The sequence below is a fragment of the Monodon monoceros genome, unplaced genomic scaffold, assembly GCF_005190385.1.
Source record: "Monodon monoceros isolate NGI ecotype Baffin Bay Population unplaced genomic scaffold, NGI_Narwhal_1 Super_Scaffold_22, whole genome shotgun sequence".
In the NCBI taxonomy this organism is placed as follows: domain Eukaryota; kingdom Metazoa; phylum Chordata; class Mammalia; order Artiodactyla; family Monodontidae; genus Monodon; species Monodon monoceros.
The window spans coordinates 108,486,059-108,508,309 of record NW_021703779.1 but is presented as its reverse complement, the minus strand read 5'-3'; the positions used below and the strand labels follow the sequence as shown (position 1 = coordinate 108,508,309).

The 22,251-nt window shown below is 42.8% G+C and overlaps 1 protein-coding gene across 2 annotated transcripts in view; it reads left to right on the top strand.

The window, feature by feature from the left end:
- Positions 1-14,020, top strand: part of ZDHHC9 (zinc finger DHHC-type containing 9) — a 31,396-nt gene extending 17,376 nt beyond the window's left edge. Inside the window, exons 5-11 of one of the 2 annotated variants that reach the window (XM_029241396.1) lie at positions 1,169-1,327; positions 6,151-6,288; positions 7,237-7,285; positions 8,058-8,160; positions 9,590-9,693; positions 10,098-10,194; positions 12,475-14,020. In XM_029241396.1, the coding sequence (XP_029097229.1) occupies positions 1,169-1,327; positions 6,151-6,288; positions 7,237-7,285; positions 8,058-8,160; positions 9,590-9,693; positions 10,098-10,194; positions 12,475-12,591 (767 nt within the window). In that variant the 3' untranslated portion in view covers positions 12,592-14,020. The remainder of the gene's footprint in view (positions 1-1,168; positions 1,328-6,150; positions 6,289-7,236; positions 7,286-8,057; positions 8,161-9,589; positions 9,694-10,097; positions 10,195-12,474) is intronic. The other variant, XM_029241397.1, reaches the window with a different exon arrangement.
- The last annotated feature ends 8,231 nt before the right edge of the window (positions 14,021-22,251 follow it).

Here is a 22,251-nt window from a genome sequence, read left to right as displayed (position 1 = left end):
GGATCTGCCTGCCAATGCAGGGGACACGGGTTCGAGCCCTGGTCTGGGAAGATCCCACATGCTGCGGAGCAACTAAGCCCATGCGCCACAACCACTGAGCCTGTGCTCTAGAACCCGCGAGCCACAACTGCTGAGCCCATGTGCCACAACTACTGAAACCTGCGCACCTAGCCCATGCTCCGCAACAAGAGAGGCCATCGCAATGAGAAGCCCACACACTGCAATGAAGAGTGGCCTCCACTTGCCGCCACTAGAGAAAGCCCGTGCGCAGCAACGAAGACCCAATTCAGCCAAAAATAGATAAATTAATTATTTTTTTTTAAAAAGTAAGCACATTTAAAATTTTGGTAGTCACTGCCATATTGCTTACTGGTAATGTATAAAAATACCTTCTCCCTATCCTTGCCAACACTGGGTATTTTTATTCTTTTTTTTTAACATCTTTATTGGAGTATAATTGCTTTACAATGATGTTAGTTTCACTAGCACATCTGCTTTATAACAAAGTGAATCAGCTATACATATACATCTATCCCCATATCTCCTCCCTCTTGCGTCTCCCTCCCTCCCACCCTCCCTATCCCACCCCTCTAGGTGGTCACAAAGCACCGAGCTGATCTCCCCGTGTTATGCGGCTGCTTCCCACTAGCTATCTATTTTACATTTGGTAGTGTATATATGTCCATGCCACTGTCTCACTTCGTCCCAGCTTACCCTTCCCCCTCCCTATGTCCTCAAGTCCATTCTCTATGTCTGCATCTTTATTCCTGTCCTGCCCCTAGGTTCTTCTTTTTAATACTTGTTAATATAGAAGGCGGAAATGGTATCTTTATGTTAATTTCTTTGATTATCAGTAAAGTTGTATGTTTTCATTTCATATGTTTTTTAGCCATTTTTATTTCTTCTTTTATGAATGTTTTTCTTTATAATCAGCCAAAAAGCTTGAAGAAACACTTTTTTACATGTACACAAAATAATTGCATGGCACTCAGTGGAATTTGGGGAGGATACTCTGTGATGTTGAGAGTCTAGTCTGGAAATGCCAGCCTGGGGGGGACAGTGGGCCTAGGGAACGTTTGATTACTCCCATTGCTCTTGGAGAGGTGGTAAGGCTTTTGGTCTCAAATAATGGCTAGCAGTGGTGTTAACTGTCTTTACTGATCTACAGAAGCTACCAATGGTGCAGTACCCCAAGGCCAGCGACCACCCCCTCGTATCAAGAATTTCCAGATAAACAACCAGATTGTGAAGCTGAAATACTGTTATACATGCAAGATCTTCCGGCCTCCCCGGGCCTCTCATTGCAGCATCTGTGACAACTGTGTGGGTGAGTAAAACCAAAGAGATGTTGCCTGGGGAAAGGCTGAGTTCAAGAAGAGGGTCAGGGTGATTTTTCTCAGGAAAAATCAGTGGGGGTGGGAAGATAGATTTAGATAGGAAACAAGCTAGATTTTTAGTTAAGAAACTTTAGATGGGAAACAAGCTTCCGAACAATTGCAAATCAACTGTACTTCTGTAGATCAAATCATAATTTAAATATCCTCTAGTTTAAAAAAAACAACCTCTTTGGTAAATAAAGAAATAAACTTTACCTGTTTTTCAAATCTAGATTTTCTTCTACTGGATCTGTTTCAAGTGGAACCCACCTTACGTAGGGGGAGGAGAATCCTAGTCCACTGGAGGGCAGCATCGGGGAAGGAAGGGCTAAATAAGAAGTGGTGTTCCCAGGAGGAAAAAAATTGCTAGCATTTATTGAATTCCTAATATATACTAGGCACTTGCTAAGTGCTTTCCCTTTCTCTCATTTAAGACTCATAAGAACCCCATAAGATAGGTATTATCCTCATTTTACAGATGAAGAAATAGATGAAGCACCTTTGTGTAGGTTCATATAATTAAATTAGTATGAGATGAAGCTGGACAGCTCTGATTCCAAAACCCTCATTTGTTCTTTCTCTGCTTCTGCTGCAAGGGTGGGGGGTGTATGTGTGCATAATACAGAGATCTGTGCTTCTAGCTGCATATATGTGACTTAGTTGTAATCACTGCCTAGTGTATGCTGAGCCCTGGGAAAGATCAAAAACAGGCAGTAAATATGTCTGTTGATAGGCAGATATGTGCAATTCCTTATATTATCAATAGGCATACTTCCAGCATTTTTTATATATGCCATGGAGCATGCCTGAGTACATTGCTTTCCTCTCATTAGCCAATTCTTTTTAGATTAAGGTTGGGAAGATATATCTTACTTTATATGGTAAAAGCTATATGTAGATAGGATTTTTATAAATTGAAACTCATTTTAAATGAGCCAGGAAACTTGATATTTCAAGGAAGTGTGATGCGAAGGTTTTCAAAAAGTATTCCCTCTCCTTATTAATATTCTTAAACATAAAGAACTCATGCAAATTGATTTTTTAAAAAAGAAGCAATAACATTTCAGTAGAAATATGGACAGCAGATAAAACAGGAAATGCAATTACTTAGTTCTCATGAAAAAAAGGTTCATCTCTACTAAAAAGCAAAGAAATAAAAATTAAAACAAGATCTTAAACCTAGAAATTTAGCAAGGAAAACCTGATAACGCTTAGCCCTACACTGGTAGGAGTGTAAATTGGAACAAACTTTTTGGAAGGCAACCTAATAAAATTCATGAAAACCTTAAAACATGTATACCCTTTGGTGCCAGTGACTTGCCTTCTAGGGATCTAACCCAAGAAAATAATTAGAGATGTGGTAAAGATTTAGGTATGGACATATTTACCTCCAGATTATTATAGTAATGAAAAATTGAAAAGAAACTAATTGTCCATCAGTAGATAAATGGTCAAATAAATTGTGGGACATAACATACAGTGGACTTCTATGGGTAAAGCTCATACCAGAAAGCTAAATGAAATAAAATTGAAGATAGGCTACATTTATAGTGTGATCTCAGTTACACATTTAAAAAAATATAAGTATGTATAAAGAATCATGCAAGGAAGTACTCTAGAACGCTTATTGTCTATTATCTATAGGTTGTGGGGTAATAAGGGATTTTGTTTCCTTCATTAGAAAAAAATTATTTTCAAGTTTTCTACAATGAGCATGTATTACTTGTATCAATATTATCAGAAAAAAGTGTGATTTATAATATATTGATGGTAAAAATATTGAATATATCTGTATAAATCTGCATTCTTCAGTGTTTTTTATGTGGCAGGTTTGCTTAAAGTAAGGCTATATCTTCCTTCCCTTTTCTGAAAAGATATAGCCCTTTAACTAGGAGATGCACCTGTTTTTACAGCCTTATTTTTTGACTGGTACACAGCTCACTGCGCTTTAAAAATGATATATTTTATTCTTTGTGCTTTTTTCATTCATTAAAATAATACATGTTGGGCTTCCCTGGTCGCGCAGTGGTTGGGAGTCAGCCTGCCGATGCAGGGGGCACGGGTTCGTGCCCCGGTGCGGGAGGATCCCACATGCCGTGGAGCGGCTGGGCCCGTGAGCCATGGCCGCTGGGCCTGCGCGTCCGGAGCCTGTGCTCCGCAACGGGAGAGGCCACAGCAGTGAGAGGCCCGCGTACCGCAAAAAAAAAAATTAATAATAATAATACATATTCATTGTAGAAAATATGGGAAGTACAGGTATTAATAAAACTTAATCCCAAACTCACTCTCCATTTTGCTGTATTTCCTTCTAGTCTTTCTCTTGTTTGTGAAATTGGATCATACTAGAGTTTTTAGTCCTGCCTTTGTCACTTACCATTATATCCTGAGCCTTTTTCTACATCTTTAATAAATGTTTTTTGAATATATTATTGTAATGACTGCATAATCCATCATATGGCTGTATTCTAGTTTATTTAGGTGGTCTTCTATCAGTAGATATTATTCACGATCCTGTTTTATTCATTGTTATAAAACTGCAATCAAAATTATTAAATTTTTAAAAATTATTAAATTTAAGGATGTGGCGAAATTGGAACCTTCATACATTGCTGGTGGGAATGTAAAATGGTGCAGCTGCTGTGGAGAACATTTTGGCAGTTCTTCAGAAAGTTAACATAGAATTATATGACCCAGCAGTTCCACTCTTGGGTATATACCTGTATTACCCAGTGAGCTCGGGCTGCCAACAAAATACCACAGACTGAGTAGCTTAAATAACAGAAATTTAATTTCTCATAGTGCTGGAGGTTAGAAGTCCAAAATCACAGTGCTGACTGGGTTGATTTCTGGTGAGGCTTGCAGGTGGCCACCTTCTTCCCATGTCCTCACATGGCCTTTTCTCTGTGCTCGCGCACTTCTGGTATCTCTTCCTTTCCTTCTTATAAGGATACCAGTTGTATTGGATTAGGGCCCCACCCTTATGACCTTATTTAACTTTAGTTACCTCCTTAGAGGCCCTGTCTACAAATGCAGTCACACTGGGGTTAGGGCTTCAATGTGTGAATTTTAGGGGGACACAGTTCTGTCCATAACAATACCAAAAAAGAACTGAAAACAGGAACTCAAACGTACTTGTACATCAGTGTTCACATCAGCACTGTTCATGAAAGCCAAAAGATGGAGACAATCTAAGCGGTGGTTTGGGGGTGATGAAAATTTTGGGAAATAGGTAGTTGTGATGGTTGTACAACATTGTGAATAATTAATGCCAGTGAATTTTACACTTAAAATTGGTTAAAATGGCAAATTGTATGTTTTATATATTTTACCACAATAAAAAAATTAATAAAAAAGTATTGAACTTAAATTTCTGTGCACATCTCTATTTCCTTATGAGAAATTATTAAAAATGGATTTATTCTGCCGAAGGGGTGTGAGCATTATTAAGGCTCTTGATACATACGGGCAAATTGCTTTCCAGAAAGGTTCTCTCAATTTGTACTTCCACAAACAGTATATTAGAGTGTACGTTTTACCGTGTTCTCACTAGCACTGAATATTATTTTTTATATTCTTATTTTGATAGGCAGAAAAGTATCTTATTGTTGTATTAGTATTGCGATGAGTTAGTGAATCTGAAAACGTTTAAATATATGTTTATATGGTATTTATTAACTGTTTTGCTTTTTGACTATTTTTGAAGGAGTATTTGTATTTTGTTATTGATTTGTAAGGACTTTTCATAGACTAAGTTACAAAATTCACATACTTTCTCGGGTTTTTTTTTCCTCTTTAATTTTCTTTATAGTATTTTTAACATCTATGAAATATTTTTTAAAGTGTATGGAGTCAAATCTATTTTTCTTTGTCATCTGTGGTTTTTTCCCATTACTTTTATGCTTAGAAAGTCCTTCTCCATACAGGAGACAAATGTTCACCTATTCTTTATGGTTATTTTAAGGTTTCACTTTGTTTTTACATTTAACTCTTTAATTCATCTGAATTAATTTTGGTAAATAGTGTGAGGGAAAAAGATCTAACCTTATTTTCAACCAAGTAACCAATTGTCTCTGAGTTGTTGATGGAATGATACTTCCTTTCTCTACTGGTTTTGAAGCACTACCATTCTCAGACAGTAAATTTTTATATATTCTGTTTCTGAGTGATTTCCATTCCATTGAGCTATGCCACACCATTTCAGGTATGTAGGTTTATAATTTTTTACTAACTGGAGTTTAAGAAAAACCACGCTACTCATTTTTCAAAAGTCCCTTGGCTATTTACACCTATTTATTCTTCCTGTGCTTAGTAGACACACTTACTAAGACTTTTCTTTGGAAAAGCAAGGTCTCTGCTGTTAACTGACAGTGAGACAGATCACTTAACCCCTCAGTGTCTCAGTTTTCTCATCTGTAAAATGGAGAAAAGAATATCTTCTTTTGCCCAACTTCCAGGACGATTGTGGGGATCAAATGAGATGGCTGTGAAAACATTGTGAAAAAGTGAAAAATAAAAGCCAGTGTTTTTTTTTTAAATTTATTTTGGAAGGAAATGGGTTTTTTTGGTTTTATTTATTTATTTGAATTTTATTTTTTTTATACAGCAGGTTCTTATTAGTCATCCATTTTATACACATCAGTGTATACAAACCCAGTGTTTTTTACAGTTGAAATAGGCAGCGATCCTAGGGGTCTTGGACTTAGGTATTAAGTGGATGGCAGGGTTGTGCTTAGTTTTGGAGGTTTTGGCACTGGACTCTCTCTTTCTCCCACAGAGCGCTTCGACCATCACTGCCCCTGGGTGGGGAATTGTGTTGGAAAGAGGAACTACCGCTACTTCTACCTCTTCATCCTTTCTCTGTCCCTCCTCACGATCTATGTCTTTGCCTTCAACATCGTCTACGTGGCCCTCAGTGAGTATACAGGGCAGTGTATGTTGCTGGAGGGGTGGGTGGTGGGAGAAGACTTGAGGACAGCTTAGGGGAGTGGTTCCGTATCCTGGTGGGACTTTACCATTGCGAAGGCACCTTAGGACCAGTTAGAAGTGTGCACTACTATCTGAGCTCCAGACCTCAGCTCACATCAGTTAGGATTTACCGAGTGTGCTGGTCTTCTCAGTGGCCCTCTGCTGGAGACCAGCATCATAATTACTGGTCTGTACCTAGAGTACTGGGCATTTCTGAGGTGATCCCAAAGGTTGGGGATGTATTTTTGCCTGTATGTGTCACCTCTTTTGCCTCATAAGACCTGCCCTTGTGTCAGGTGGTAGAAGGGGTTACACCAGAGAAATGTCTTTTAGTGGCTCATGGTCTACTTTGGGAGATAGAAAATATACACCTGTGTGTGTGTGTGTGTGTGTGTGTGTGTGTGCGTGTGCACATGCACACATACACACACATAAAACAGCCCAAGGACAGATGGGATGCGGAGTTAAAGGAGTGGTCTTAATCAAGGCAGCTTCCTGGGGAGAGATGAGTCCTGAGCTGGGTTTTGAACAGTGAAGAGATATGGATTGATGAAGAGAGAGGATTTTTCTTGGATATTTCTGATTTCTTTCATCTATGAATGAATATCCCGCTCCATGGCCATAGCTGGCGGCTAGGGAAAAGGGAGGGGAGCCAGATGCTTGGCTTGTGGCCGACTCTCTAGTCCAGTGTTGGGTCCTGTATTGAGAAGGTGGACCCTTTAGTCAAGAGAGTACCAGCTTGGAGGTGTGAGTCCCTTGCCTGAATGAGGGCTTATCTCTTGCCGGCTTGTAACAACGGATAGGGAGGGAAGAAAGTGAGTAGGCACTAGGGTATGTGTGTATTTTTTACTAAAGTTACTAATCTTTCTCTCTACTCCTCCTCCCAATTTCACAGAATCCTTGAAAATTGGCTTCCTGGAGACATTGAAAGAAACTCCTGGAACATATCCTCCCCTGGCAGGATGTCCCCGTGAAGCCCTCTTAAACTACTTTTCAGCATGCTTTCTGTCTGCAGTTCTCCACCATCTCATTTTTCAGACATCAGAGAGTGCCAACGTCTAAAATTTTTAAATGTAGCCTTAGTGGTAGCAAGTAGAATGGAGGATGGCCAGGGCTTAAAGGGAGGTCTTTTCTTCAACTTTGTCTCCACTGCCTCCCTCCCAAGTCCTTCTGATCCCAGGCTCAGCCCTGCATTCTCTAGTGGGCTATACTTTGCTCTCAATAGACCTCTTGCATCACTTACTAGAAGTCCCACCTTCCTGTTATAGCTAAGCTGATTTTGTACAGAAGTTACATTTCTGAAAAGGAGATTCAGATGGGATTTCTAGAAATCACATTCTGGTTTCTTTCCCACCAGTTTTTTCATCTATAAAGTTTATTTTTTGATGTGTTTTCCATTGGCAGTGATGGCCAACATTGTTTAGCTTTGGACCCCTCCTAAATGTCCCCTTCGAAGAGCCAATGATGAATAAACAGACAAACACCTAAATAGATTAGATCTGTTAGAGAGCTACTTGTAGTGGATAAACAGGCATCCTTTACCTTTCATGAGGGATATAGCCAGCAAGTTTAGAATTCACCCGTTGTTATGTATGGATATATATTTGTGGTATATGTTCCAAGGGGTAAAGATGGTGTGACTGGTGTCATGAGTATGGGCTGCGGCATCAAGTCCCCTGGTGTGGCTTCTTCAGTATTCCTTAACCAACACCTCACTGTTCTAGAAGTACTCATTTGCTTCTTCACACTCTGGTCCGTCGTGGGACTGACTGGATTCCACACTTTCCTTGTGGCTCTCAACCAGACAACCAATGAAGATGTGAGTCAACTTTTCCTCTCCTCATTACATATTCTTCTACCAAAAGCCTATTCTCTAATTACCTGCTGGAGAACTGAGTCTCCAGGGCCTGGGAGGTTGAGGCAGGCAGAAGCCAGGTGTGGGAGATTGTTAAACCAGGTGTGTAGAAGAAAAAGCAGACTGCTTTGTTTGGAGCTGAATGCCTGTAGGGAATTAGGAAGAAGAGATTGAATATGGTTGGGTGAGCACAAGGTCTTTAGCTGTTCATAGGTCCTTAAAAGCTAACTGGTGCCTCTGGGTTTGGAACGGAGAGGGACAGTTGCATTGAATAAGTCCTTGCTTTTAAAAAGTTACCGATTGGGACTTCCCTGGTGGCGCAGTGGTTAAGAACCCGCCTGCCAATGCAGGGGACACCGGTTCGAGCCCTGGTCTGGGAAGATCCCACATGCTGCGGAGCAACGAAGCCCGTGCGCCACAACAACTGAGCCTGTGCTCTAGAGCCCGTGAGCCACAACTACTGAACCTGCGTGCCTCAGCTACTGAAGCCTGCACGCCTAGAGCCCATGCTCCGCAACAAGAGAAGCCACTGCAATGAGAAGCCCGCGCACCGCAACAGAGTGGCCCCCGCTCGCCGCAACTAGAGAAAGCCCGCGTGCAGCAACGAAGACCCAACGTAGCCTAAAATAAATAAATTAATGAACTAAAAACAAAAAGTTACCGATTAATCCATATTCATTGTAGAAAATCAGGAAGTACAGATGAGCAAAAAATAGCAAATAAGTCCCTGTAATTTTACCTCCTAGGCATCACCATTGTTAATGGTATGATCTATAGTCTTCTAGACTTGTCTAGACTTGTTCTCATGTTTGTTTATGTATTTTTAAATGGAAATAATACATAACGCTCAGGTATCTGCTTTTTTACTCTATTGTGAATAGTTTTCCGTGGCTATGCATGTATTTCTCTTTTTTTTTCTGTTGTGGTAAAAGACACAAAATGCACCATCTTTTTTTTTTTTTTTGGCTGCGCTGAGTCTTCGTTGCTGCACACAGGCTTTCTCTAGTTGCAGTGAACAGGGGCTGCTCTTCGTTGCAGTGCGTGGGCTTCTCATTGCGGTGGCTTCTCTTATTGCGGAGCACGGGCACTAGGCGTGCGGGCTCAGTAGCTGTGGCACAGGGGCTTAGTTGCTTCGTGGCATGTGGGATCTTCCTGGACCAGGGATCGAACCCGTGTCCCCTGCAGTGGCAGGTGGATTCTTAACCACTGGACCACCAGGGAAGTCCTTAAAATGTACCATCTTAAACCATTTTTTAAGTGTACAATTCAGTGGTATTAGTACATTCACATTGCTGTGTAACCATCACCACCATCCATCTCCAGAACTTTTTCATCTCCTGTGCTGCATGTATTTCTTCAACATAATGTTTAAGCCTTGGCTTTTATCTTGCAGATCAAAGGCTCATGGACAGGGAAGAATCGTGTCCAGAATCCCTATAGCCATGGCAATATTGTGAAGAACTGCTGTGAAGTGCTGTGTGGCCCCTTGCCCCCCAGGTACTCAGAGGACTAGAAGATCCTGGAACTCTTGGGACAAGCAGTTTGACCTGATCCTGTCACCTGGTGTGATGCGTTCTTCTGAACATGGCCTCTTCGTGTCAAAAGAGGTCTTCCCAGGGATTGTCCCTTGGTGCCATATCTACATGGACCATAGGCCATGGGCTGGTTGTTTTGAAGGGATGACCTTTCATTCTTATTTTATCTGTTTGTTCCCTCGTTAATGTGGTATTCCCTGGTTTGTGGAAGAAAAAGTGAATGGAAGGTAGGAGATGTGTGCTAGGATCGGGCTAGACTGCCAAAGGGCAGGTTTATATTTTCCAGCACACACAGGAAGATTCAGTGGGGTGGGTGGGTGGAGAGGTGGATGCAAAGTGCTTTGTTAACTCTCCTGTCTCCTTCAGTGTGCTGGATCGAAGGGGTATTTTGCCACTGGAGGAAAGTGGAAGTCGACCTCCCAGTACTCAAGAGGCCAGTACCAGCCTCTTGCCTCAGAGCCCAGTAAGTGTTCCTGACTTTTTAAGGCTTTTAGACTTTAAGACTGAGTTGGGGATAGAGGGTGTAGACTAAATTTACACCTTAGAGATATAATTAGGCAATTTTGTGTCCAATCACTCCAGCTTCCCTGTCTCTGCTTCTGCCCTGACATTGCCTTAAGATCTTTATGCCCTTGACATAGATTGAGATCTAGTCATTTCTTCAACATTCTGTGCCAGCCAATGCGCTAGGTGCTAGGGATACACCAGTGAACAAGTCACATAATGCGTCTGCTCTTATGGAGCTCATTGTCTAGTGGGGACGAGAGAAAACAGGTTATTAGTCCGTGTAGTGAAAAGTGCCTTGATGAGGGAAGCATAAAATGCTATAGGAGCAATGACAGGGGTCGGGGGGTGGGTTGGAGTTAGTGGTGTGGTTACCTTGGTAGAAGGAGGCTTCCTCACTGGAATATGCAGATGTGGAAACTCTCCCAGCTATACTGATCACATATGCTTTAATAAAGTATGTTCCTAAAATTATTAGTTGAACTTTCTTTTTTTTGTAATAGCTCTGTTGAGATATAATTCAGATACCATAGAATACCTGTTTAAAATGTAGGATTCACTGGTTTGTAATATGTTCACAGAACTGTGCTATCATCACAACAATCCATTTTAAAACATTTTCATTGCCCCCCCAAAAAAACCCCTGTACCCATTAGCAGTCACTCTCCCTTTCCCCCCAGTTCCCTCAGCCCCATCCCTAGGGAACTATTAATCTACTTTCTTTTGCTGTAGGCTTCTTCTGTACATTTCATAAAAATAGAATCATATTATATGTGGTCTTTTGTGACTGGCTTCTTTGATTTAGCCTTGTATTTTCAAGGTTCATCTATGTTGTAGCATGTAGCAGTACTTCTTTCCTTTATACGGCTGAATAATATTCTGTTATATAGATAGACTACATTTTATTTATCCATTCATCAATTGATAGACATTTAGGTTGTTTCCACCTTTTGGTTATTATGAATAATGCTGTAATGAACATGTGTATGCAAGTTTTTTTTTTGACACAACTCAATTCAGATTTTTTTTAGCAGATATTCATTTTTAATTATTTATTTATTTTTGGCTGTGTTGGGTCTTCGTTTCTGTGCGAGGGCTTTCTCCAGTTGCGGCAAGCGGGGGCCGCTCTTCATCGCGGTGCACGGGCCTCTCACTATTGTGGCCACTCTTGTTGCGGAGCACAGGCTCCAGATGCGCAGGCTCAGCGGCCATGGCTCACAGGCCCAGCCGCTCCGCGGCATGTGGGATCTTCCCAGACCGGGGCACGAACCCGTGTCCCCTGCATCGGCAGGCAGACTCTCAACCATTGCGCCACCAGGGAAGCCCAACTGGTTTTTTTGTATATTGATTCTGTATCCTGAAACCTTGCTAAACTTATTAGCTCTAATAGATTTTTAGTAGACTTGAACTTTCTTTTAAAATCAAATTCTCCTGGAATTCCCTGGCAGTCCAGTGGTGAGGACTTAGCACTTTCACTGCCATGGGCCGGGGTTCAATCCCTGGTTGGGGGACTAAGATCCCACAAGCCACGCAGCGCGGCCAAAAAAAAGAAATCGAATCCTACTCTTAGAGGAATGCTATTTGTAAGTTAGATAATTGTTCTCTACTTTGCCTTTCTTAAATTTTTAATTTTCTTTTTTGAAGTATAGCAAACTCATGTTTATATATCATTATCATCATTTTGAATATTGTTTTTCTGATGAGTCTGATCTTAAATCATTACAGTATAGGTTAGTGATTCTCAGTTGAATGTGGGGAAGGGTGGTATTTTAGAATCACTCAGGAGGCATTTTCAAACCAGATATACCATCTGAAGATTTTACCACCCCACCCTCTTTGGTTTAGAATCACTGTTCTAGGGAGGTATGTGTTAGGGCCGAAAGAAGATTGAGAACCACCGTGTCAGGCCTTGTTAGACAAGTATGTTATAACATTGTGTTGTGAAGGAGGGAAGGTGGTCTGTGTAATTATTTGTGGTCCCTTTTATTATTATCATGCATAATAATAGAAACATCTGTCCACAACAGACAGTTAAGAATAGAACTCAAATATACTTCAATTGCCTTCTGCTGAGAAGACGACAGTCTAGTCTTGGTTCTGAGTTTGGTGTTGGTGGCGGCGTATCTGTAGCGTCAGTGTGGTTGATGGGTTCAGAGGAAGAGTTCAGTGTCTATGGATTATCTCCATTTGTATTTTGAGGGAGAGCTTTGTATTGAATTTGATATCTTTTCCTTCTCAGGCTCCAACAGACCATCTAAGCTCCGATGAGATGCCGGAGGACACCAGCACTCCTGAAGAGATGCCACCCCCAGAGCCCCCAGAGCCCTCACAGGAGGCCACTGAAGCTGAGAAGTAGCCTATCTATGGAAGAGACTTTTGTTGTGTCTGATTAGGGCTGTGAGAGATTTAATGGGAGAAGATAACCTGAGACAGAGAGCAAGTAAGCTGTTCCTATTACTGTTTTTCTTTGGTCTTTATTCACCCAGTTGTAAACTGGCATTTTCTTGCTGCAAGCTTTTTTAAATTTCTGGACTCCAAGCAGTTGCAGAAGATGTCAGTCACCTCTGGTAACTGGACAAATGGGTCCCTTGGGCCCTGGCACTGGTTTTCCATGGCCTCAGCCACAGAGGCTCCTTGGACTCCCCTCTCTTCCCAGATCCCAGCTCTCCTGCTTGGGGTCACTGGCCCAATTCTGGGGTAAAGGTTCCTGAGACTGACTCAGAGCCTCTCAAGCTGCTGCGCATCACGAGTCCAGGGGCAGTCACAGAGAACTCTGGCCAGGGAATTCTAACTGGATTCTTGAGGCCTTCAGAATGGAGGGGGATGGAGAGTGGGCTTGGAAGATTCTCCTGGCTACAAAGTGCCAACACTGCCAGCAAATCCTTTCAGGAATGGGGTAGGCAGTTTCCACTTGTTGTACTTATTCGTGCAGCTTCTCCTTTGTCCCCTGTCCACTCTCTAACTCCCAAGCCCCACGCTTTTCCAGTGAGATATATGTAAGTAATTGCAGTATAGATAACAATTCACATTTCTCGTAGACTACCCAGAAACTTTTTAATACCTGTGCCGTTCTCAATAAGAACTTATGAGATGCCAACGGCACGGCCCCTCGCACTCTCTGTCTCATCTCTCTTCCTCTCTCATTAGCCCCTTTTAATTTGTTTTCCTTTTGACTCTTGTTCCCGTTGGGAGCAGGAACGGCAGTAATAAAAGTCTGCACTTTGGTGGTTCCTTTTCCTCAGAGGAAGCCCGAGTGCTCACTTAAACACTACCCCCTCAGACTCCCTGTGTGAGGCCTGCAGAGGCTCTGTATGCACAAATGGGGAAACTAAGGCACAGAGAGGCTCTCCTCTCCTCTCCCCCATGTCCCCTCAAAAAAGAAAAAAAAAAAAAGGATAACCAGTACTTCCATTAGGCCTCGGCTGAGTGAGGAGGGAAAGCCCTGCACTGCTGCCCTCCTGGGGGACCCACTCCAAGGCCTTGGCCCACCGCGGGCTTGGTAACCACACCGGGGGCTTCCTCCAGGCCCCGCTCTTCCAGCACTTCCACCGGCAGGGTCCCAGAGCCGCTTCACCCTGGGGGTGGGCTGTGGCCCCCAGTCAGCTCTACTCAGGACCTGCTCTATTTCAGGGAAGAAGATTTATGTATTATATGTGGCTATATTTCCTAGAGCACCTGTGTTTTTCTAAGCCAGGGTCCTGTCTGGATGACTTCCGGGGAGGGGGGGGAGTGTAAACCAGAACTTTTAATCTATTTGAAGGCGATTAAACTGTGTCTAATGCAAACTGCCTGCCTCCTCCTTCCCCCTTCCATTTCAAGAACCACCATGGGGGTGTGAATATCTTTGGGGGGGGGGGTGGGGGGGGGGGTTGAAGGGGGTGCTTGTTACTACACATACTTCCATTTTCCAGGGGGCCCTTGGGTTGGAGAGGTAGCTCCCAAACTCTCCATTGACCTATACTACATTCTGGGTTGAAGTTTACCTTATTCTTGACTATGAAAAGAGGCCTTTCAAGGCCATGAACAGTATTAGAAAGATTGGGAGGGTCAGGGGTTATATTAAATTAAGAGAACAAGTTCTTTAATAGGATATTGTTTTTATGCAGATGGATGCTGTTAATTGCAAATGAGTCTTGGTTATTAAAGCAGGCTCCTCAGGGCCTCCCCTTGGAAATATTTTGTTAGTGATCTTTTACAAGTGATGGTATATATTTCTTTTTAAATGGTCTGTAATCAAGATTCCTTACCAGTTCTTGTCTCGCTCTTCCCAGTTAATCAGAAGTAATGAAATTCGGCCGCTCCTAGCTTTTTCTCTATGTCTTCCTATTTTCTTGTAGCAGGATTTGAGTTTAGCAATCCTTAGAGAGACAGAGAGACAGACTGGGACTCTGACTGACTCAGATTCCGGTCCTATCTGCCTCTACTTTCTCATTCTTTTTCTGGCTCTCTCAGTTTTGTCCTTGTAGTTAGATTTTAGTTAGTTATAAGGCCAAGCCTGGAGAGTTGGGAAGATATTAGGTTTTTCCAGTTAACCTGCCACTCAGATGAACCCATTTTTAGTCAGTTCTCAACCTATCCTGTCTTAGCCCATCTCCTCTCTCCCCCCTCAACTTACCTCAGCCACTCTTCTGTTGACCCTTGTGTGAGTTAGAGAAGCTTTCTTTTTCTGAGGTCAAGGGTCGGAATGGAAACCCCTTATCATTAGTGTGAAATGATCTTTTTTTTAAAAGCTTCTGCTTTTCCCTACTCCCTACCCTTGTTCTTTTCCTATATAAATCTTCTGCATTTAAGACCTTGGCCTGAAGATCTGTCCCGTTCATCCCATGCACCGGCTGGGACTGTTCCTAGTCTGAGTTCTGATCAGAGGGGAGATTGAAGAATTGGTCCCTCCCAGGGGAATAGGCTTTAAATTGTTTGCTCTTTTCAATGGCTGACATTCTTTCCACCTCTCCCCTTCCTCCCCATTCCTTAAGTTTCCTATGCACCCCACTTCCCCAGACCAGGATGGTTGGCACGGATCCAAAACCTCTGGGGGTTGGTGGAATTTGGCTCTTTGAGGCCTCTTTTTTTTCTTTCATGTCCCTTTGGCCCTGGGGCCCTGCTTGCCACAGTGGAGAACACCATCTCCCCCTTTGCTTTTTTCACCAGTGGCAGCAGTGGGTTCTAATTCTACAGCAGCTAAACTCCATTCTTCCTGCCCTGCCCTTCCTGCGTTTACCCTTAAGGCCCCTTTTCCTACTGACCAAATCTCTCTACCTTGTTGGGGGAAAAAGAAGTATTTTGTTTTTAAATCTATTTTCTAACTTAAATGCAATTTAATATGTAAATCTCTGCACTTTTGTGTGAGCCTACAAATGTGTATGTGTGCTGGGTTTTTCACTCTGGTGTTTCGTAATAAAGAAATCCTTCTTTTCGGGGGGAAGCCAATTAATGAAGGAGACTTGAATGGTTTTAGAAATACAGGGATGTCTGTTTCTTTGTGCTTCTGCCTCATTTCTTTACTTGTGCCTAGTGTGCGTGACCGGACCCCTCCCCCACCTTTTGACCCCCTTCTTTTGAGAGGGCCTTCAGCCTAGTGGGGCAGAGAGAGGGACCTGAACTGTGTGTCTGGTACCCCTCTGAGACCACTTGGATTGGCTCAAGTGGTAACCTAGCAACCTAGCCCTCCTCCCTCTCCCCATAGCCTAGCCCTGTTAGTCCTTTTCTTCTAGCTCAGTTCATTTTGTACCCCTTGAGGCTTGGGGCCAGGCTAGGGAAAATCACCAAGGGATCACAGTAAATTTTTTTTTAATGATAATTTGCTCTTGTGCCTTGGTGATACTAAAGAAGACCAGTACTTCCAATAATTCAAAGAGCACTTGTGTCAGTTTTGAGAATACATTCTAGGAATTGCTTGCTGTTCTTGAGCAGTGCGTTTTAGAAACAGTATCAAAGGCTAGAACTGCAAATATCGTTAGTTTTAAAGGATGCAAGCCCAACTCACAAAAAAGGGAGTCATTGTGGATTTCATGTTTTGGATAAATATGAAAGGGGAATGGGAACTAACATATTTTTATAGTTTTAATATCATACACTGAATTTCCAGTAATGCAACAGTTGTGTAAATTGAGTGAAGATGGTACTTTATTTTATTCAGAAGTTTACCAAGAGTTGTGATCTTTGAAAATCATGTCGCCAGTAGCACTGCCATTCATGGATTTTTAAGTTGCCAATACTTAGTCTTCCTCTGTAGCAGCTGCATTCGCAGTGAATCTACATATATAAGTGGAAGCATCTGACTTAATCTTCTAGTATAGTCTTGTGCAGGCATTTGTGTACTGAAATATCTATTATCTGATGATAAATGACGTTCCTTTTATTTCTCCTTTATACTATAGTTAGTGTATTATATTGCTATTCTGGAAATTACGTGTATAAGCAGTTTATATTAACTATGAGATTCATTTCAGGGTGGCAAAGGGTACGCTGCAAAATATTGTATATACCAACGGAGGGCTGGGGCTGATGGGGTTGAGAACTGTTGGACTAGAGTATCTCAAAGGTCCCTTTCTACCTCTAAATATTTGGAAAATTTAGAAAATCAACAAACACCGCCCCATCCCCTTATACCTTTAACGTGCTTTTTAAATTTTAAAAGTAACACATGTTCATCAAATTTAAAAGTAGCACATGTTGAAAATTTTGAAAGTACAGGAAAGTAAGAAGATTGAAAAATCACTCATAAACACATCACCAAATATAATAATCACTGTTAATGTTTTGGTGTATTTCTTTCTGGTCTTTTTTCTGTACATATATATTTTTGAACATAACTGGAATTCAACTATAAATATAGTTTTGTAATCTTGCTTTTTTTACTTAGCGTTTTCCATATCATTAGAAATTATTTGAAAATACTTCTTAATGACTCCATAATACGTGCATAACCTTTTCCCTATTGTCAGACATTTAGGTGTCTCCAATTTTTCATTATTATGAATATTGCTGTGATGAACTTCCTGATATATGGGCATATCTTATTTCCTTAGGATAGATTCCTAGAGGTGGAATTACTGAGTCAAAGGGAGCACTCTTTTAAAGGCTCTTGATAAATATGGCCAAATTGCTTTACAGAAAGGCTGTCCCAGTTTGTCCTACCAGCTTTGTATCAGGCAGCCTCCTTCAACACACCTCATTTAAACATTTGGTAATTTAGTAGCTAGCTGTAAACTGGTATCTTGACACCTTCATTTCTTAATTTCTATTTCTTCCGTTAATAATGAGGTTAAACATTTTCCACACCTCCCCTCTGCTTTATGTTTCTTGCTTTTTGTATTCTGCGAATTGGCCTTCCAAGTCCTTTATCTTTCTTCTGGTATTAGGGGGTTTTCTACTCAATTAATAAATGAAAGCTTAGAGCTCACCCTCCACCATGGGCCAGGAAGTGAAGGGGCCTTGATTTAGAAGTGGTTTTACAACTCTGGAGCATGGCATAGAATTACCTCCCTAAAGTTCCATGTCCCTTCGCTCTCTTCAAGCCCCCCTCCCACTGCCTTTTCTGCCAGCCACTGCCCATCTTCAGCTTCTGACTGTTCCAACTTGGCCAAGTGGGTGATAGTTTTGTGCCCCAAATTAGAGACATGATTGTCATAAAACCTGGCCTCTGTCCATGACATCCCTGAAAGGAAAACACTGATCATGTAGAGTCCACGTTGCTTGTGCTCACTCTTGTTCCCTCTCTCTCTCATCAGAAAATTAAGTACTGTGACTTATCTAAGGTCACATGGACAGTTACTGGTAAAGCAGAGACCAGAATCCAGATGTCCTCACTCCCAGTCCAGAGAGTTTTCTGGCATAACCCCCTGCCCCTCAGTCGAGCAGGTGTAGACAGAGAAAGCAGTTTGAATAATTCCAAGTGTCACTTGAATGAAATGAGCCTTTCCTTCATTTAACATTCAATAAATACTTGTTGAAAACTGACCATGTGCTAGGGTTAACTTTAGGAGAAATGGCATTGCTGACCCCATTCTCTTGTGAGTTGAGAAACAGCAATAATTTTAGGATTTTTTTGCCATTTTGGATGAATTTTACCAATGATCTCTCCCTTTTGGGCATGCAGAGGGCTGACTATATATAGTCAGACTGATATGGGGGTAGTTGTTGGGTTTTTGTTTTAGACTTAAATCTCTTAAATCTCTCTGCAGACCCCTGCACTTAGGTTGAACTGGTGGTGGGGTTTCTTTAGCACAGAAAGTCAGGAAGTTGCCTTGCCGAGTTCCCACAGTCAAATCGCCTGTCCCTTTGTGAGGGCCATTGCCTTGGGCTCTCTCTGACGCTATCCCTGGCAGGTCCCAGAGGCAATGGTATACAAATGCTGTATTGGTAACTGTGAAGTTCTAGGAAAAGGTGAAGCCTACATATCAAGTGCTATAGAATTCCGTTTATTTAGGACCTTCCTGGAGGAGGAATGTTGGCTGGGTCTAGAGGAGAGGCAGTTCCTTCCCACTTGATTGTGTTGTTGGCTGAATAATATAGAATGTGGCCGACGTTGTATGAGAAGCCAAGGTAGCCTCTATTGTGAAGGAGAGGTGGGAGAGCCACTTCTTTTCCCCAGCTGGGAAACCTCATACCTCATCCTGAATTTCCTGACTTGGGAGGGGGGAAGGTGTTGAACCTCACTGAGACTACCGTGATCAGTGCCCATTTTCCCCTTACAAACCTCTTGTAGCTTTTGTTTTAATGCCCTTGGTCTCTAGTGGCCCCACTGAGGCCTCCACTTCTGTGAAAAGCCTGGGCGGGGTTTCTATGAGTGAGAGGCAGACCATGCTGCTTGAGAGTTTGGGCCGGAGCAGGAGAGGGAATTTGTGGAGGCAATAGCCATTTTTGTTGGGGGGAGGGGGGAGCTGATCAGGACCTACCTGGGGAAATAAAGGCAAGGAGTGACAGGCAGGGGCGATGGTTTAGCTAGAATGTGCTGATACCCCCAGCTGCTTCCCCTGATGGGCTGGGGAGGTATCTCTAATCCTGAACTGGAGAGGAGCTGACTGGACTCTATCTACACTTTTTCTTTTTGAATCTGGCCTTTATCCTCTTCTTTCTAGCAGCCCATGGATGTCCAGCGGAATTGCCTAAAATAAGTCTGATACCCAGGGCTGATCATCGTACTGTAGGCTGGGCAGAGCTAGGGCTGTCCCAGGCTCTCAGGTGGGCTTTCTCCCCATCACCGGCCTCTCGGGACACCAGAGCTGGCACCCTCTACCCTGAATCCTAGCACCCTCTGGGAGCTTTGATATAGCATGTCTCTGAGCTACAGCAGTTGGTCTGCAGACAAGCACATGTCAGAGTGGCCTTTGTGCCCATTCTTGAGCTCAGTACCTTGGAGGTTACAAAAAAGTTCAAAAATCCCCAGCATTTATTGTCACTATGTGCCAGAAACTTTATACGCTATCTCATTTATTTCTCTGATAACCCCAAGAGGTAGGTATTATTAGCTCATTATTCTTTTTTGTTTAATTTAATTTTTATTTATTTTAAATTATTTTTAAATTGAGATATAATTAACATATAACATTGTGTAAGTTTAAGGTGTGCAATGTGTTCACTTGTATATTTATATATCACAATATAGATCATTGTTCTTATTTTACAGAAAAGAAATACATGTGTATGTAATTACCTCAAATTCTGTAACTAGCTAGTAAGCGGTGGAGCCAGGATTTGAAGACACTTTAGAATGCCAAAGCCTTTGCTCTGGGTCACTACACTAGCTAGGGGTCCAAGATGAGACTAGCCTTGAAGGGAATGAAATGGAGGTTGCAGGGTGGTGACTTGTTATCATTCACTGAGCGTGAATTTTGTGCTTGACACTGTGCTAAGTATTCTACATGCACTAGTTCATTCAATCTGTGTAACAACCCCATGAGGCTAGTACTATTATCCCCACTGTACTGATGTGGGAAAGTGAGGCTCAGGGAGGTTAAGCGGCTTGTCCAAAGTGACCCAGCTAGTGAGTGACAGGGCCAAGACTTGAACTCAGGTTGGCCAGAGATCCTAACTGCTAGTCTTCACCTTCCTGCTCTAGAGGAGCCTCCACTTACTGGAAAGGCCCAAGGGCACAGGAAGAGCCCCATTGCCCTCTTGGACCAGCCCTCCCCCCACCTTCCAAGGGGAGCTAGAGGCTACGGCTCCCTGGGCCTCTGACATCCGAGGCTGGGGTGGGGGTATAGGGTATCCAGCTGTGAAGACTCAGCCTCATGGACACCAGCCCTTGGTTTGCTGGGCTCAGGGTGCCACTTGGCATTTTCTAGATGTCCGTGGGGCTGGATAGGAGCTTCCAGCAGCCCTGCCTGGATAAGGGGCTGCAGGCTTTGCACTGCAGACCTACAGAGGCACTGCTTTCCTCGCCCTCAGGCCCTGGCCTGTAGTCTACATTTCCTCATTGCCCCTCTTCACTGGCCCCTCCCTAAGTCTGGTGATCATTGGAGCCCTTGCACAACTACCTACTTTCAGCCTGTATTCAGCCTACAGACCAAACTGAAGCCCCGTAGCTCTGAGACACCCCCCCACACACACACCCAGGGCAGGGGAGGATTTTAAAACATCATTTTCTCAGTCATTCCTCTTTTTCTGAAATTTTCCTTTCCCCAGCTTGGAGCTAATAGATAGGTATTACCCAGGGGGTTTAAAAGGTTTAGGAATCTCCTCTGATAGGCTCCCCTTGGTGTATGTGGATTTTAAGCACTTTGGGTCTTATTCACCCCCACTCCCCATCTTTCCAAAAGCCTCCATCAAAAGGCAGCAGGATCATTACTTTGCTGCTACCGTAAATTGGAGGCTTAGGCCTATTTATTTATTTAGTTTCATTGTTTTCAAATTTTAAAATATTTTTCCTTTTTATAGATATAAAAATAATACTTTTGAAATTCAAATAAGACAAGAATGTATTAAGTGAACACTTCTCTTCCTCGCTCCCCTAATCCCACCCACCCCCTCACAAGATCACTGGTAACCGGTTGGTGCAGATTTTTCTGGTCTTTATTCTTGTGTATGTTTCCTTTTCTTAAATAAAAATGGAATCACCCTATAAATAAAGTTTATTACTCACTTTTCCCCCATGATATTGCACAGACTTCTTTTACAAGAACGTTTGTACGTTATTTGTATAATTTTAAAATTTCAATTTAAACAATAAAAAAATCACAAAGATTTTCCCCGTGTCGTTAAATATTTTTCTACAACGTCATGTTTAATGGTACTGTATGAATGAACCATAAGGTATCTAACTAATTCCCCATTTGCGTTGTTTCCAATTTCTTACACAAAGCTGTCGTGAATATCTTTGCCCATATATTTGTGGCCACTCGTGTGGCTCTTTGTAGGGATGGAATCCTGGGAAGGGAATGGCTGGGTCAGAGGGTGTCAGAGGCACATCACAGGAGTGATAGTTTGCCCTCGGGAAGGCTGGCGGGGCTCTGAAAGCTCGTTGGGCTTCCCACTCAACATCTTCAACCTGTCTGAGCTTCAGTTTCCTCCTCTGTAAATTGGGAAGATGATGGTACTACCTCAGTGGGAGGGGGATAGCATGAGGATCACAGGAGAGATACATGCAAAGCGCGTGGAGCCCAGCACACATCGCTGCTTACGAAATGACAGCAACTATTCAGTACCACTAGGGCGGTGAGGCCATTTGGGCTGCCCGAAGCCACTAAGGGTAGTGGGACGAGTGCAGCTGAGAACAAAGCTCACACTCCAGTTTGCCCTCCCTAGTGCAGTTAATGCCGGAGAGCCAAAGGAAGCCAGGAATCTCCAGCCCACCTCCCAGGAGATGGTGTAGCTTCAGTGGGCACACGGTGGGACCCAGGAAGAGATGACCTCAGAGGGAAGGTCCTGCTCACTGCAGATCTCCCTCTCTTGGACAACCCTTGGAGCAGGCCCTTTGTCGCGGGGTGCGGGGGGCAGGGTGGGCAATGAATAGTTCTAGGAAGAGGGGAATAGCTACCCCCCACCCTCAGACCCCAGCAAGCTGGTGGCCACGGGA